Genomic DNA, 18,288 nt, shown 5'->3' with positions numbered 1-18,288 from the left:
CCGCACAGAGACTTTCAAATCTACTCATATTTTCTCCTTTTTAACAGTCTCAATAAAACAAAAGTCATGTACACCTTCAGCTGTCATCCACATGAACTGCAGCAATATTCAAATAATGAGAATTTCAACCAAAAATACCCTGTAAAACTTTTGCCAGGTACCAGAATAGATTTTTCAGTCTCACAACATCTCAATAAGTAAAGTATATATTAAAGTTATATTGCAAAGTACTTCAAAGTTAGTTTTTAATACTTGGACCAGAAACGCAACAGTAATTTTAGAAGTTTGAATAAACCACACAGCACAGAAAAAAATAAAGCCACTTAATCCTGTTTCAACTGAGCATTCAAGCAGAGTACATCATTTGCAGCATCCCCAGCAGAGATGGAGCACAACAGCGAAGCAGGAGTTAACAGTTCAATATGGCCAGTCACAATGAGTCTTTCACAAATATATGTATACACTCCCTGAAAATGTTCAAGGCCAGGCTGGATGGGTTTTTGAGCAACCTGGTCTAGTGGAAGGTGTCGCTGCCCACAGCAAGGGGGTTGGAACTAGGAGATCTTTAAGGTCTCTTCCAACCCAAACCATTCTATGACTCTATGATATATAAATTGTCATTTCTTAGTGTTGGCTTATTTCCTGACAGCACGCAGTACATCTGCTGAAGTGCAAATGATGCTCTTTACAGTCCAATTTACTGTTCAAATTTACAATTCTATTCAGAGCTAGCAGCAGTTTAAACCTAGTCTAACATCTAAAAATATTTCATTAGATGCTTTCTATAATAACTTACAGGAGTTACCTACCGAAATAAGGACAACTGGATATAAGAGAGGAATATTCGATTTTTCCAACATATCCACTAGCTGCTGGGTTTCCTGAATGGCATACTTTTTATCCTAAATGAAAATAAATGTTTAGAATTATTGAAAACATCAAACAATTATTTCCTAAAAATGGAATTCAAAGATCTGTTATTTACCAAAAAAAAGATACATCAGTTTTTTGGGTTTGGGGTGTTTTGGTTGGTTGGTTGGTTTTAATGTATTTGTAACGCTTTTGTTTGGTAAAGTTATAGTTGTTTGTTTGAAAAAAATTGAGATTAATATCACCCTTAAGAAATATATATACATAACAAGCTTAAGGGTCCTGACTGGTCTTGGACATGTTTGATCTAAAACCTTCCTGTTCCCACACAGGGACTCAAACACAGCTTGTATGGCATGCATGTGTCCAAAATGGAAAACACTAATTTAGACCATGGTGGCAATGCAGTTAGATGACTACACACACGATATACCTCTTCTTGAGACAATTCTCTTCAATACAGTATCTACGAAAGGAAATTTTAATCTACTTTCAGTTGCATCCCTCTTGTTCAAGAATTCATGGCTAGTTTAACAACATACTGACAGAAGTGCAGAACAGGGAGAGAAAGAGCAGACCGGTATCTCAAAGGTCTAGTTTGGTGTACATCAGAAGCACCAAGCAAAGGAATGGATATATCAAGAGGATTGAACTAACAAAGAACTTATTATTCAAATATGTAATTATTATTTACCATTACTAGTAAGTTTAAGTGCAAAACTGAAAGCATGCATACTTACTACTTACATTTACGCAAACAAAATTGTAGCACTGTCCTGAAAAGATGTTTTGTAGATGGGTATCATTTTTGCTTAGAGATATTGATACAGCTTCAACCTGATTAGAAAAAAAAATACTACTGTGTCACATACTTGACTTCAGCTTTAACTATCTGCTAAAGCTTCCACCACTATGGCAGTTTGTTCATTCACATGATTTAAAATTGGCAATTATTATTTCTACTATGAGAATTAAAAATTGGTGAAATTTAAGTCTCTCAACAATGAAGCATGGAGTCCAACACCACACAGTTTTCTACAAGTTTTTACTGAAGCGTACTGCTCGTGGGAGCCACTCCAAAAACAAAAAATCCGACGCTAGTGCTGCTGCCTGGGTTAGGATGTCCAGCTGTTCCTAGAGATGAAAACAGTGACAAAGGATCAAGACGATCTAATGATTTTAGACCTCTAATTCAGAGAAAATCTCTAGAATATTCAAATACATATATAGTCATCATGCAACTAAAAATAAAATAAGAAATACGTACGCAAGACCAGGCGTACAGGTACTCAAGGATTCTGCATATGACAAGACTCATTTAGAATTTCTCCTGAAAATAATTTCCTTAATGAATACTTTAAAATACTGTCTTCATCACAGGCATACTTATTTTGCAAATTTTAACTATAAGACCAGCTAAGAAATTATCTTATCCTAGTTAAAATAAAAAGCAGATTCTACTACATTATCAGCTTCAGGATTGCCTTAAGTAAAATCACAAACCAGACACTAGAAGGGGAATTTGTTCCCTAAGAGAAGATGAAACTTTGAAGCCAGTAAAAAAACCCTTGAAAATAAGGCAAATAAATCACATTGCTTCTACTAAACCAGCAAACCTCACTGTTCCACTGCTCAAATAAGCTTTATTTCTGCCTGGAAGACATATCATCTATAGCAAGCAAACAACAGAGGCAATACAGTACTGTGTTCCCTCAGAATGTCACTTAATCCCTAATCCAACAGAAGTACCAAATATAACATTTAAAAAGGCTTTGCGCTGTTATCTGAAGTTGTATTTGTTTATTTTTGTAATATTTGGGGAGCTAACTTGTTTGCAAAGGAAGGTGTTTTGAAATCCAAAAGTTGATATGTATGCACTGAACATTTTAGAAACATTTTGGGCTGAAAATTTGCTAACACAGACCCAACTAGTTGACATTTAATATTTTAAAGAATTTAAAAAAAAAACCCCAAACACAGAAGGCAATAATTACTTTAAATACTTTAGAAATGCAATACTCCAGGGCTCTCTTTGCTTGAACTTCTGTAGAAGTAAATACAGAAATCCCCTGTACCTTTACAACCTTGCAGATACGTGGATGAACAGCAGCACACTGCATGCCAGTCTTTCCAGAAGGTAAATGGAATATGACTTCAGGGAGAAGGTCTACTTTTTTTTTTCCCTTGAGATACTAAAATACTTGATGCTTAACTATTCCTGAACATTTGAAAATCAATTTAGCATATTAGAGTTTTGATTTAACTTGAACAATTTGATAAAGCAGTACACTGACCCTTTGTTTTACAACCCTATTATCCAGCAAAAAATAAATCAGACTTCTCTCTTGGAAAAGTAAGTACAGCTGCCTAACTAGAAGCCTCAATACATCATCACTTCACTAGAATTAATTCTTATTCTATTTGGTATGTTAGTATCCTATGCAAAAGTATTTTTTAAATTAAAACTAATGTTAATCAAAGTTATCAGCTACTTGAGAGAGCAAAAATTACCTAAAAATACCACCTGAGTAAAAGGTGAAAGGTGTTGGTCACTATGTTTCAGTGTCTGAACAGAAAAAAGTATATAGATTTGCTTAATCACTTCTGGTCATTGTAGCAACTGATATTCAGCTAGTGTAAAGAAGCAGACATGGTAACTTTTTATGAACATGAAGATAGGAAGAATAAAAATGTTTTCTTTAATGTTTTTCTACTTATCAGATGCCCTACGCTGAAGTTTCAACTTTATTCAACATTCACTTTAATAAAATCAAACAATAATACCATGACATTGGGAATCTGTAAAAGTTAGTTAAATTATATCAGAATTTAAAATCCCAATTAATACCAATCCAGCAGACGGACAACGCAATGATTATGAATCAGTGAATATCTACTAGTGAAACACTGCTTCATTTGCTAATTGAAAACAATGAAATATTTTTATATACTGCTGTGGATATTTATCCAGTCACAAAAATAACACACATCTTCATCCAGTTGATTACATTTCATGTGATAGGAGCACCATGTCACTGAACAAGCAGGAGAACCTAATTTCCAATCACAGAAGAAAACACCTTCAGCCCCATTTAGGTTTGCTTGCTTCAAAAGGAAGGGCTAAATAACAAACTTAAGGAGGACTCAACTTATGTCTTTCACAGTAAGATATCTTCTGCAAAGCACTCATTTATTAGTTATACAGTTTACAGTAAAATTGATTAAAATACTTACTCTTAAAGTAATTTGCAAGCATTAACTGTTGCCTTAGGTTTTTTTTAGAAAAGCTTCTATTTTTGTTTTCTTTATCTCATCTGCTGAATTTTTAGGTCTTTTTTCCCCTGCCATTGGCATTATCATGTTATCTGAGTCTCAGAAATCCCACTAACAAGACTTCTTTTGAATTCTTCTTTAAGGATGCATCTAGAAGTTAACAAATATCTTAAAAGTAAATATGGCTGCCACTAAGAACTGGCGTGTCAAAACTATCTAAAATGTTAAAATATTGACCATAGTTTGTTAAAATTTCAGACAATAAGTACTTTACTGAATGATTCCCAATTAGTGTCTTACTTAGATCAATTACCCTCCAGTGAGCCCTTTGAAAAGGCCCAGCTTTCAGTGTGGTAAGCTTAACTTGCTTAAAATAATTATCACATTGTACAGAGTCAAATTTCTCTCTCACAAGGTTACTGTGCATCACTTGAGAAATTATTGGCCAGGGCATATATTCTTTCTAAGGTGCTTCAAATTTAGAAGTTCCGTATACTGGCAAGCCTAAAAATTAAATCTTAGAGATTTTACTGTTTAAAAACAAGACAGTCAATACATAAATATCAGTTTTTATAGATTTTCAATCTAAGGGTTCATAAAATGAATGACTAAGGATATTTTCAGGAACAATACAAGAGAGGGATCTTAATGGAATTCTTTGGCAGGTGTCGCTTTGCAGGAATGTTTTGAAAGTGTTGAAGAGAAATTTAACAATCATCAACTTCATTACGAGGAAAGGCAACTTGGATCAAAAAAGAGAAGAACGATGCTAGAAATCATCAACTAAATTAACTGATTCAATAGAGCCATCAAAAAACCTCAGTCCCATATCTGTAGGAATCCCTTCATCTTATGCCCTCATTATCTTGTCTGCGGTCATTTTACGCACGTTTTATTCAAATGCACCATAGATTCAGGTGCCTGACCAACACAACAATTAACTGGTTTTGTAATGAAAATTTGGAAATACGTAAATTTTAACTGGTTTTCGTGCCAGTCTGATTTGCTAAGTTTGGAGTCACAGTGTTGGTTGTTCAAACATAACACATTCTTTGACTTTTCTTACTGGCTTGGAAGTGTTTCTCATGGTATGATTAAAGTGGTGATACACAAACATACATACAGCTGTAGATAAGTCAACAAATAAAGAAGTACTTTTTTTCTAATATGGGTAAATGATGTCTTCCTAGTAATTGCAGAATAGTTTAAACAGAGAGAAAACAGGAAAAATAGCAAGGGGTCTGGTATCAGTGAAATGGAAACATACTTCTGCTCCATTATACAGCTATTCAGACAAGAAAAGTTCCTGTTCAACTCTGTTAATATTTTACACTTATAAATACAGACATTTAGAAGATATAAAGCATGATTTTCCATACTAAATACATTCCTTTCCAAACAAAAACTGCAAGTACAATGTCAAATGACATTTCTAGATATAAAAAAGCAATACGGTTTGCTACAGAAAATCATCCTACTATTAACTAAGCACACAATATGGATCAACAGACATGAATAAAACCATTAACAGAAGTAGTGTTATGCAAATCAGGAAACCTGTATTTTTGAACAGCTATTCCCCGTCTGTTTCTCTGGGTAATAGAAAGATATGGTATCATCACATAAGATACAATTAAGAATCACCTCAAGATCAGTCAAGATTTAACCAATTACTAAACGATAATCACATTTGGGAAAATGAAAATATGTGATAGTCCCATTAGTAGGAATAATGAAAAAGGAAAAGATGAATGAAGATGAAGAAATGCCAGTAGAAAGTTCTATCAATATCCTACAGCAAAGGCTCAATGCGCATTCACTATGAGTGAAATGTACCCCTATCTCTCTGCAAAAAAGGCTGATTAATTTGACTTTGCATTCGCAGCTCTGCAGGAATACAGCTTACTCTTTAATTGCTTCAGACTTTAATTCAGACTTCAAAGTAACAAAAGCATTTCCTCTGTAACATACTTATAACAATTTGGGCTTACTGAATTCATAAAATCGAAAGAAAATGGCCACTCCGCTGTCTGGATCCAATTTCTCCTCTAATCTAATATATACATTTTAAGAAGCTCTGTAAGATCTCCCTCTACATCATAACTGGGTAGAAGATGCTTCTTTCTTGGTAACTTCCACACCTGGTGTTAATCCCTTGTAATAAATACTACAGTGACACAGCAGGTCTCAAGTTTCTGTATTCACATTATTTAGACCATTTCTTATGAGTTGTGACAACCAGAAACATTAAATTATTTGTACAGTTTACAGCCATAGAGTTGTACTTACTTTTATTTGGCTTTTCAGAGACTCATGAAGGAGAAAACCCACTTGTGCAACATCTTCCTTCACATTGGTAATAACACAAACTTGTTGTGATAGGTTGTCTGTGATCAAGAGAAAAACCTTAATATTTCATGCAATGATAAATCAATCAAAACTAATCTGATAAACATCATCTTCAATTCATATAGTGCTGTCTCTCGACAGAACCTTTACAACAGCTGTAAATTTAATTTTAAGATTATTTCTTTCAAGGCACAGTTAATATAGCTATAAAATTTATATATGTCTCAAATATAAAATTCATATTATATTTTATATGATTTTGTACAACATGAAAACATCACATAAAGGCTGTCTCCAAAGTCTCTTTAAATAAGAGACTTCTATGAAAAGGCATTTTTTCAGGCCCACATTACTGACACTAGAAGACAACAAAGAAAATAACTTTTTGAAATTCTGATATCACTTATTACTTCAGCAGATCACTAAATGCAGTGTTAGCAATATTGAGAAAACCTAAAAAAAAAAAAGGAGACACCATCCTCTCCCCAACACACTACATAATATCAAGAAAAAAAAAAGTATTGAAGATACTGTTCAGGGGGACAGCAGATATAACTGTTCACCTCAATATGAAAAGCTGCAGAGTCAGTGGCAAAGGTCTTGGCATGGGGAACATCTTAGATCTCCTACTGGTGAGGGAAACAATATAATATTTTGTGGATACCAAGAACAATTGTTTTAAGTTATTGCCTGATCTGCTCCACAAAGCAAGTATTTCAGAAAATTAGTATTCTGTTTTGTTATTGACTACAGTTTCAAGATTCAGTGAGCATTTTCCTTTCTTTAAGCAAACAAACAAACAAAAATAATTTAAGTGCAAAGCTCTCACTTCTAATTGAGGACTTTCGGTGTTGAATTAATATGCAGAGCAGATCATAAGATTTGCAATGTCTTTGGGGTAGTCATTCCACAAGCAGCTAGGAATTTCATAAAGGAAAAGTCTAATTATATTTAAAGCAGACTTCAATGAGACTTTGGGGACAGAAATACACCACACACCACCACAAAATAAATTAGTAGTGAAAGACACAGAAGAAATTATAAAAATATGGCCTAACTGCTCTTCAAACAAGTCCGAATGTAAAGATACATATTTGGTGCATGTGGAAAGGTTTTTTTATAATTACATGGCGCACAACAAGTTCAATCACATGCATTACTTAAGTAAACATCTCACGTTCTATTGTAAACTCAGGGACTTTGTTACAAAAATAGACATACAGATCCGAAAATTAATTTTAAAGCTGCTGCAGAGTTAACATTATTGGAAAGTGACTTGTGATTTTTAAACACAATTTTTTGTGAGCAGGAAAAGTGAATTAACCACTGAGAATCCCAAAAGATATATTACAATGATTTTATGAACCATGGGCATTTATTATGTCCAATATTTATAAAGTGACAATAAAAACAGTGGTAGCAACTGACTTTGTTTTAAGTTAGCAAGAATGGGGAGGGGGGGAAGAAAGAGAGAGAACAATAAACATCTGCTTATAAACCATCACAACCAGATGAAAGTGAAAATTAAAAAAAAGCATGGCCAGTTCTCACAGGACTGGAAATCACAGGATACCACAACTGTGGGAGAAATTATCTTCCCATAGATTCACTGGGCAAAAAAATACACTGAACATGCATCAAAGCTGGCTTCCACTTAATACACAATAACTTTACAGTCTAAAAAATCCATCAGTGGGAAACCATATTGAATTAATTTCTTATCAGCAGAAAGAAACCGGTAGGTAGATTAAAATCAGAGAGCAAGAGCCACTTGAATTTAGTACTGTACACAGAATGCAGATACGCTGCAGATACAAGATAGATGTACATAATAAACCAGACTGACATATCAGATTTCAAGAACTCGGATTCTATGGAACTAAGTAATATAATGACAAAGGTCGGATTGGAGCTATTACAAAAATCCACATGTGGAAGAAGGCTGTGGGAGCCAAGAAGGCACCATAACTTAAGCTCAGCCAGTTCTTTTCAAAAAGAAGTCAGTTATCAACAGCAAGAGTCAAAAGCAACCTCACAAGAGGCAGCTCAAAGACTGCAACTACTAAAGCCCATCTCGCTCCTCTCCCCAGCCCCCTTCAACCTCTAACTTCCCGCAATGTAAACGAGAAAGGAGAGAAGACTACAAAAAAGGCAACTAAGATTTGCAGATTGAATTTACTAAAGAAGAAAGCAAAATTTGAATCAAGTGCAAAAAAAAAAAACGTATTTTCAATCCAGAGAAGGAATGCAGTGTTCAATGGGAAAGGCTATTGATAAAGTATGAAAAAAATTAAGTGATGGTAACACAAATTGACAAGATGTCGCATGCTTTTAAACGACCAAGAAAAATGTATAAAGGAAGCCTGGGAAATCATCATTTATAAAATCATCATAGCAAAACAACAGTGCTGTTCTAGCTGAGGTTTAAAACTCCATTTCAACTGAAATCCCAACTGCTTCAAGTGGCCAAAAAACCTCTTTATGTTCATTGAGATGGTCTGCACCTTTGGTGTATTGCAGGAAGGAGGGCTGAGCAGAGCCTCCCTCCCTGCAGCTGCTCATGTCCCACCTCTGGTAAGCTGAGGGAGCTCTCTGCCAGCCCAGGGAGGGCAGCTGGAGAGCCGGCTCCTGCCTCCATGGGTTTCAGGGGTTCTGCCAACTGTTGGCAAAGTTCCCCACATGCAGCATTCGTTTTGTCTCTGGCTTTCACAAGTCCATCCGGGTGAACCAAACAGTCATGCTGGAAAGCCACGTCGTGGAAATGTCACAAAGAAATTTAACACTCGGCTAACAAAATTTTGGACTGTTGGGTAATTCAGGCTGGAAGGGACCTCCGCAGGTCTCTAGTCCAAACTCCTGCTCAAAGCAGGGTCACCCGCGAGGTCAGGCCTGCTTGTTCATCTCCTTGCCCCCCTGGCTCTTGAAAGCCTTTGGGAACGGAGACTGCACCACCTCTCCAGGCAACCTGTTCACTGCTCGGTTGTCCTTGTGGTGAGAGAGTTTTTCCTTTTACTGAGTTGGAACCTCCCTTGGCTCAGTTTTTGCCCGTTACCTCTTGTCCTCCCACCATGCACCACTGCTCTACTTTTCTTCCCTACTTTCATGCCACGCCTTCCTTTTCATCTGCCCAACATTTTATTTTTTTTCCTCTTGCTATTACATTACCTATCAGAACCTCTCTCTGGCTTTGGCTTCCTATTCCTCTGTTTCAAACTTATTTCCCTAGAAACCTCCTCTTCCCAATACACATCTTCCATTTACTTTCGGCTTCTTCCCAGCTGTACCTGCTTATGCAGTAACCCTCCCCATACCACATGACATTTAACGCCCACTCAGAACATATTTTTTGCATAAAATTAAAAATAGTTACAACTTTGTACTGCCAAATTCCATTAGGTTAAACATTAAATTTCTCCATCATGAAAGGCGTAGGAATTTTCTTCATTAAATTGGATACAGGATTTCAGAATTTGTTCCATTAAACTTCCTTTGCCATCCAGCAGAAAAAATAATTTTCATTTTTTCTGTGCCCTTCTTTAATATCCTGAAAGGTTTAGATCATATTATTATTCAGTAACACCTGTTACAGTCTTTTCCTAGGATCTCACCCAAAATTATATATTGGCTGTGTGTTTATGGAACTGAGTTAGACAATGTAATAAGTGTCTTTTAAGACTGACTTAAAAGTTTACCCTGAAAAGCATGCCACAAATAAGCAGCAATTAAAATAATACTTTGTTTAAACAAAGATCATAAATACAATATCGTAGGGAATTAATAGCATAAGAATAAAAATGCATCTGAATAGCAAATAGATTTTAGCCCACAGACGTGAATTTTTTCTCTTAGTTGTACATATATGTGTATACACACATTTGTTTTTGTAAACATATGTTCATACCATGCCATTCTTGGTCTGACATTACATCTCCTACTATTTTGGAAGCACATCCTATTCATCATACTTCTGAAGTTTGCAGTGAATTCAAAACAGTAAATTAATTCATCAGAATTCTGTTTTCACTTTCTACACAGCAATGGCTTGACTGGTCTGGAAATTCAGTATGCTTCTCCCTAGCATTTTTAGTATCTCATAGCAGAGATGTTTCTACCATTACAAACACAATAAAAATGAAACAAGTACTTCCAAGCATTTAGTTCATTTATGTTCAACAGACTGAGTTGTAATTGTTATTCGTATAACACAGGTAACCAAAAATATCTACCAATTTTCTGTTTATTCATTCCACATTTCTCTAGCTACAAAAACAAAAGCCAAATTTGATATTGCCCCTACCAGTATTAGCATACAAGAAACAGAGGAAGATTTTGCAGTAGAAGACAAGGAAGAGGGTTGTTTTCACCTGACTATTCTGAGGAGTCCCTCCCCACCTGCCAGTCTATTTCTTTGCCTCACAGAACAGCCACTGGTTAATGAGCATGACCATGAAACTACAACCTACCTCAAGTAAGATATCTGTCTTTTGATACACAAGGCTTACGCCAAATTTTTTTTTTTTTTTAATAAAAAATCATGTGGGTTCTTCATATAACAAAAAACATAGTATGCAGCTCCCAACAGTCGTAAACAGTTTGAAGGCTTTACGACATTTTTCCTGGCACTCACAAAACATAACTGTATCTACATCAGCAGATACTTCTTTAGCTAAATGTGAGGGCAAAATACCCAATCTGCAAGTGCACGCTGTTGTGATAAAATTATTGCAGAAGAAGGGCCCTTAAGAAACGAAAAAGGAAGCGTGGAGAGAGTCAAACTTTAAGTTCCAAAGTTCTACTGAGAAGCACCATTTAAAGTTTACATGTTGGAACTAGAGTTCAAAGATACCTACCCCAAGGGCAGCAGTCCTAATGGAAATTTTTTAGGATGTTTTGTATTAGCCTGATCTTAACTACCTTTCTAGATGAGTCACCCTTATTGTAAGATGATGTTTTCTTATTTCAAGACTATTAAGAATAGGCGTGTGCCACCTTGTCTGCATACTCTGCAAGTTCATACCTGCTTAAATAAAGAAAAGCATTAAATATACTGTTTATACAACAAATTATGTTAGGACTCAAACCTTCATAATACAGTTGTAAGAGAGACTTAAGGAAGTAAGCAAATTAATAAGACATGTTTTAGGAAAACATGTCTCAAAAGATAAATAACTCTGTAGTCTATTTACATTAGTGAAGTGTTTCTTTGTATGGTCTTGAATATGAACAATAAATGTATACATATAAAGTAAAAAAAAGTAAGTAAAAAAAGTATGTATGCATGTATGTTTTTCTTACTTCCACCTGAGTTAAGTTTAGCAAGCTGAAATTTGTCAGTTGTTATCTCTCATTAGGCCAGCAGTTAAAAATCTAGCTGTGCTTCTGTGAAACACTTGGGACTCTTACTTAAGTAGAATTACATTTGTAATACAGCTGACTAAAGAAACAGTCTCATAATTATAACCACATGATTAGCCACATTTTCTTCATCATTTAATTGCCACACATAATAATTTTTCTTGTATTTAATTTGATTAATTACAGAATTATAATTTAATATATGGACAATAGACAGAAATGCAAGAGAACCTCAAAAATAAACAGGATAACAAAATATTATGTCATACTGAACCACAAGGAACCTGTTCCTGAGCAAAACTGTCTAGAGGCACAAGTGTAACCTTAAACTTCCAGCATTAAAATTTAAGTATTTAAAGATTTGTTGAAGTTCATAATGCAAAGCAAAAATAGTTACTATTTGAAACCAGAAAAGGAACAGTTGGATGAGTAGTTATCATCAAAACAAATATTTTTTATATAGCTTAAATGGATTTTCTAAAAGAAGCTAACAGGTAAACAGAAAAGATAATTATCATTCTCTGAAGTTGAAGGAAACCAAGATTTGGTCACTGATAAATATAACAGTAGATGACACAAAATTTGGAACTGCAGTCACAAAATTAAATGTGTAATCTCAAGAGTTCTTCATCACTTCTGAATTCATCCAGTAATAAAATGTGCATCCAGCAAAGTAAATTGGATCGTTTAATAATAAAGAGGTCAGTCGTGAAGACCGGAACGGTAGTGGGGGGCCGGTGTGAGGCCAGTCCCCTTAGTACCCTGCACCCTCCCAGCCCATACATTTAGCTCCTGGAACATCTCCAGAGGACCCGGACGGCATGCAAGGCAGCATGCCAAGAGCTGGTACCTTGCAACCCAGCCTTACTGCGTCATGCAGGACTTCCCCTTCAGGCACTCTGCATGGCTTGAACCTGGAGCACGAACCCATCCAGTATGTGACACACAACTATACCATCCAGCGCGCAATGCTGTATTTCTGTCCTACGTCCTCTTCAACAACTTGACACAAAGAAGAACCATCATGTAGACCACTGTCCCATGGGTAACACCATTTATACTCAAAGTGATGCATAATGTCAGGAAGAGGCACCCTCTCCTCCATATAGGTAGGGAAGATTGCTGCCAGCTATGCTGAGCAAGGCTACAGACACACTAGCAGCCAGTGCCAATCAAAAGAAAAGGGTTTTAACAAGGCAAAAGATAGTAAATTCCACATGGTCCTGCCATAAATATGCCTTCCTGAAGTTCCTGGCATCTCGTCATCAACCCAAAGAAGGAAAAGGAAGAGGGAAGGAAAGGAAAAAGAGGAGGTAGATATCCAGAAAACCTATCCCTGAGGATGCCTCCAAGGCGGAACAGTATCTGAAAATCCACAACCATGTAGGTCTCGCGCAAGCCATGAATAGCACATTAGTACACCGGGGACTTCTGCTAGTCAAGTTTGTATCTCTAAACCGATCAGAATCAGCAGAAGGACCTTCCTCTCTCCAGAGACTGTTACTGAAACCATCAGAGGAAACACTGTATGCTACCTCCTTACAGCAGTTGTTTCTCTGTCCATCTCCATGACACTAGCAGGTCCGTAACACAGAAGCTCACAAACAGCAGTGAGCAGCTACCACACAGCAGACAGCTACCTAAGTTGTGGGAGAAAGCACAAGAGGGTAATGACAAGCATAAGCACTTCATATAGCACCATGTAGTGGGTTCTGAAATCTTAAGAAAAGCAGACGTGTGATAATACAGTCAACTATTCAGCTAGGAGGAAAGGCCCAACTGAGCATGCCCTGGCTTGCAGGATGGTTGCCATTCTGGAAGGTGACCTATCCTTGAAGGATAAGTGCAGCACAACACGGCAGAACATAGCTATTAAGATTTCTTCTATAAAACTAACAACACTGAGACTGAATGATGCAACATGGGGGTACAACAGGATGATGTGCAATAGGATAAAAATCTATTCTCCCCTTAAATATGCTTTAACTATGGCATGAACCGTGAACAAAATGCTTACCTAATACTAATTTACATGGCTCAACTGTGCACTACAAAAATAAGTCATACTATATCAACCTGAAGACCTGGTATTTGAAACTTCTTGAAGGGCACCAAATAGATAAGATGCAACTCTCAAACTGCAGACTTGGAGTGCTAACAGTGTCTATTCAAAACCCCATGAAAGATAATTAATTATGTAAGATAAATCTGTTACGGAGCATCCTAATTAGCTATGAAGGACTCATTACACTGCTTGTGCAACGAGTAAAAGAAAATGTATGGCTTCCTTTTCCTGAACTCACGCAATGCAGCAAAAAGCAAATCTAACAAACTTAAAGTACAGTTTTTCATATAGACCAGGCGTAACAAAGAGAACTGTGATTACTGAAGCAGATATACTGCATGCTGCAGTAAAGATCAAGAAAGGGATTATCCTGATTTACCACCATGAAGGTCTTCATTTTCACTTTAACCTACATACACTTTTTATCATAACACACAGCTGGAAAAGATTGTACTGGCTCTAGTGAAAACAAGAAATGTGATAACATTTAAAATAAGTATCTATGAAAAGAATGACTGGTCATTTAAAGCATTTTTGTTCTAAACAGAAATAGCTAAACTTAGTGAAAGTTCCTTGCATTTGAGTAAGCTGCATCCTCATTTTGTACTGAAGCAGTTTTAGAGAAATGCTTGTAACAGATATTAATTTTTAAAGAAATTATAAATAATCTTCTTGAATGACTTATGAGATTATTGAAGCCCTTATACACACAGCAACATGCAAATTGATTTGCATGAAAGTTGCAGTATTGTTTCAGGTTTATAGTGGGTTTTGCATGAAATAAGAAGAAAGGATAGCACTAATTCAAAGAATACAGGAGTCACCTTTACAAGGGTATCTTTATAAGGCAGCAGAGGGAGAGCACAGGAACCATTTTTTCACACTGTATTCGTTTCTGGTTTCCCCACAAGAAGCGTGATGACTCAGTTCCAACCTTCACAAGAGCTGCTCTCCAGTGATGGGGATATGTGGGGAAGAAGGCATAAGCAAACTGGACAGCTGAATGATGGAAGCAGGGTGCTGCCTTCTCCTCTAGCTACGTAAAGCAACATACTTTACATAAGGTGTCCGTTATAGTTTAACCCGGCAGCCATCACCTAAGCACCAGACAGCCGCTCGCTCACCCCTCCTCTTTGCCACTCAGCAGGATGGGGAGGAGAAATGGACAAAAGGGGAAACTCGTGGGTTGAGATAAAGATAGTTTAATAAGGCAACAAAGGAAATACTAATACTACTAATACTATTGCTAATAACAATGATAACAACAACGACTATAACGAATATGCAAAACAAACTATATAAAATACAGATTTTTTCACCACCCGATGACCGATTCGCAGCCACTCCCTGAGCAGTGATCGCGGAACACCAGAATCACGAATTCCACTAAATTCCCAAAAAAGTTTAAACTCCTGGATAAAAGAGGACTTTAACTCAAGGAAATGCGAAGAGCAGAAAAACTTCTTGCCCCCCCCCCCGCCAACCCCCCTTTATAAACTGAGTGCGATGTCTATGGCATGGAATATTTCCACCGGCCAGCTTGGCTATCCATCTGGCTATGCTCCCTCCCAGCTCCTGCACACCTGCTTGTAGGCCGAATACGAGAAAACTGAAAAAAGTCCCTGATTTCATAGCAACAACTGGAAACATCAGTGTTATCAACATTCTTCTACTAAACCCAAAACACAGCAGCTACTGAGAGGAAAATAAACTCTATCCCAGCCAAAACCAGGACAGTGTCCATCTGGCTTTTTCCTTGCCACTAGAAAAGAACGTATCTAGTAAAGGAACAAATAAACTCCAAGAAGATGATCAAGAACTTTTTAAAAATAGAAATCAGCACAGGTTTTGATTTTTCTTTTCCTTTAAAGATTACACACACTCACTACATCCTGAAGGTCCTCTGAACTAAAAAGTTCTTAAGCATTCAAGTAATACTGAATGATACAGTTCAATAAATGGGTCGTTCTATTACAAAAGAAGTAGAGTCTACAAGTTCAAGGAAAATGGAAATGAAAATGGATCTTCTTGATCCAGTAATGACTGATAATTTGCTATTAAATATTGAGAACACACATGATAAATAAATATGAAACATATACAAGAAAAAGGAAAACAAGATCAAAGTTAACATAGAACTGAGTTTGCTGAGACTTTTTTTCCAAATTAAATATTGAACCTTTTGTCAACACCTGATCAACATAGTACATTCATTGAGCTGATTCATGGCATTTACCTCATTTTATGCTGGCACTACTGGCCTGAGCAAGCTTGACTGACAGAAGTACAACTACTCTTGTTACAGCAAATATTTACAAATATTGTAACAAAACAGCACATCCAAGTGGCTGAATCAGCTTTCTACACTTCCTTACTAACGTTACCATATATTTTTCTTTTTTTTAATTTTTCTTTGACAGTCTCTGCTATATAGATAATACTTAAAATTACAGATAATACTTAAAAGAAGTCTGTACTGTAAAAGCATGCATACAGTCTGTTAGAATTAGTAATTCAGTGAGAAAAGTGTAATGGATCTATATTTAGACCGGAAAAAAAGAACTTCAATTTTTTTTTAGATAATTACTTTTACACTTCTCAAAGATTGGAAGCTCCCCTTTTTTCCACTGATCTATCATTCAAGGTAAAGTATTAGTTCCAATTCCTATTCAGCAAGGAGATAAAACCATTGCTTAATTTTATATCACACTGTACCATGAAATCTCTTTTGCATACTGATTCATTCTATTAACTTTTTTTTTGTCTTATGAGTCATTTTGCTAATATGACAACCACAATAACAATATATGAGCTTTTAAAATTTATATTCAAACTGAATTGTTTTATCCATGGAAAGACCATTTAAAATTAAATGAAAACTACTACATACTTTTCCAAGAGCAGAAGAAATCAGATTTTTTTTTTTAAATGCTTTGATAATCATCGGGCCAACTCAAGAACTTCTTATCTAGATTTTATTTGTGAAAAACTGTTAATGGCAGAATGAATTAAGTTTCCATAAAGTTTGTAAATATCCAATAGCTATCAAAAAATAAGTGGACAAAACAAAGAAACTGCATATTTTGAAAATGTTTTTCCAGTTTGTCAAATTGTACCTCCATTTTCAAAGCTTCCCATAAGATTGTATAAATTAAAAATACCGTTTTGAAAATATTAACCAAAGTAATTTCTGACATGAAATATTCTTTTCAGTAACTCAATAAAAGCTGATGAAAAATGGCATTTATAAACCAAGAGATGCTCATACTGGCAATCTCAGCTGAACAATTGATTCCTAGGAAACCAAGGGCAGAGAGTCTCCCTTCCAACCTCCCAGCTTTGTAATAAAAATCTGAGACTCCTAAGAATTTCCGAGCTTTCCAGATGTATAAATGGAATTTTCTGTATAAACTGAAATGTTTGTGTCTATTGCCTGTTCTCTTCTTGCTGAACATCACTGAGGAAGAGTCCGGCTCCATCTTCTTCACTGTGCCCCATGTGGCATTTATACACATTGCTAAGATCCCCCTGAGCCTTCTCTTCTCCAGGCATAACTGTGCAAGCTCTTCCAGCATGTCCTCATCTGACACATGCTCCGCTACCTTAATCATCGTCATGGCCCTTTGCTTGATGCTCTCCAGTATGACCATGTCTCTCCTGCACAGGGAGCACAGAATTGGACCCAACACGCCAGATATGACCTCACCAGTGCTGAGCAGAGGGGAAGGATCACCTTCCTCGACCTGCTGGCAATGCTCTGCCTATGGTAGTCCAGGGAGCTGTTGGCCTTCTTTGCCATAAGGGCGCATTGCCAGCTCCTGTCCAATTTGTTGTCCTCCAGGACTCCCCAGGGACTCATCTGCAGACCTGCTTTCCAGCTGCTCAGTCCCCAGCCTCTAATGGTGCTTCCCAAGTGCAGGGGTTTGCAGTTCCCCTTGCTGAATTTCACGAGACACCTGTCCATCTGTTTTCTCCAGCCTGTCAGGGTCTTTCTGAATGGCAGCACAACCACCTGGTCTTTCAACTGCTCCTCCCAATTCTACCTCATCTCCAGACTTGCTGAGGGTGCTCTGCCCTATCATTCAGATCATTAGTGGAGATTTTAAGCAGCGTTGACCCTTAGGGTAGACCACTAATGACTGGGCTTTACTGTTTGAGCCTGGCAGTTCAGTCAGTTTTCGATCCACCTCACTGTCCACTTCTCTAGTCCGTACTGCATCAGTTTGTCAATGAGAATGTCGTGGGAGATAGCATCAAAAGCCTTGCTGAAATCAAGACAAACCATATCCACTGCTCTCCTGTCATCCACCAAGCTAGACATTTCATTGTAGAAGGCTGTCAGGTTGGTCAGGCATCATTTCACCTTTGTAAATTCA

General features: G+C 36.6%; 1 protein-coding gene across 3 annotated transcripts in view; it reads right to left on the bottom strand.

Moving 5' to 3' along the window:
- Positions 1–18,288, bottom strand: part of CRPPA (CDP-L-ribitol pyrophosphorylase A) — a 123,389-nt gene that overhangs the window by 55,477 nt on the left and 49,624 nt on the right. For all 3 annotated transcript variants that reach the window (XR_012763756.1, XM_075419227.1, XM_075419228.1), the window contains exons 6-8: positions 6,433–6,530; positions 1,618–1,707; positions 810–902 (exon numbers count right to left, since the gene is read on the bottom strand). Coding sequence is in view for 2 of the 3 variants with exons in the window: in XM_075419227.1 (XP_075275342.1) it covers positions 810–902; positions 1,618–1,707; positions 6,433–6,530 (281 nt within the window). In the remaining variant the exon portion in view is untranslated. The remainder of the gene's footprint in view (positions 1–809; positions 903–1,617; positions 1,708–6,432; positions 6,531–18,288) is intronic.

Source organism: Opisthocomus hoazin, chromosome 4, assembly GCF_030867145.1.
Source record: "Opisthocomus hoazin isolate bOpiHoa1 chromosome 4, bOpiHoa1.hap1, whole genome shotgun sequence".
Lineage (NCBI taxonomy): Eukaryota > Metazoa > Chordata > Aves > Opisthocomiformes > Opisthocomidae > Opisthocomus > Opisthocomus hoazin.
This window is presented reverse-complemented; position numbering and strand designations above follow the sequence as displayed.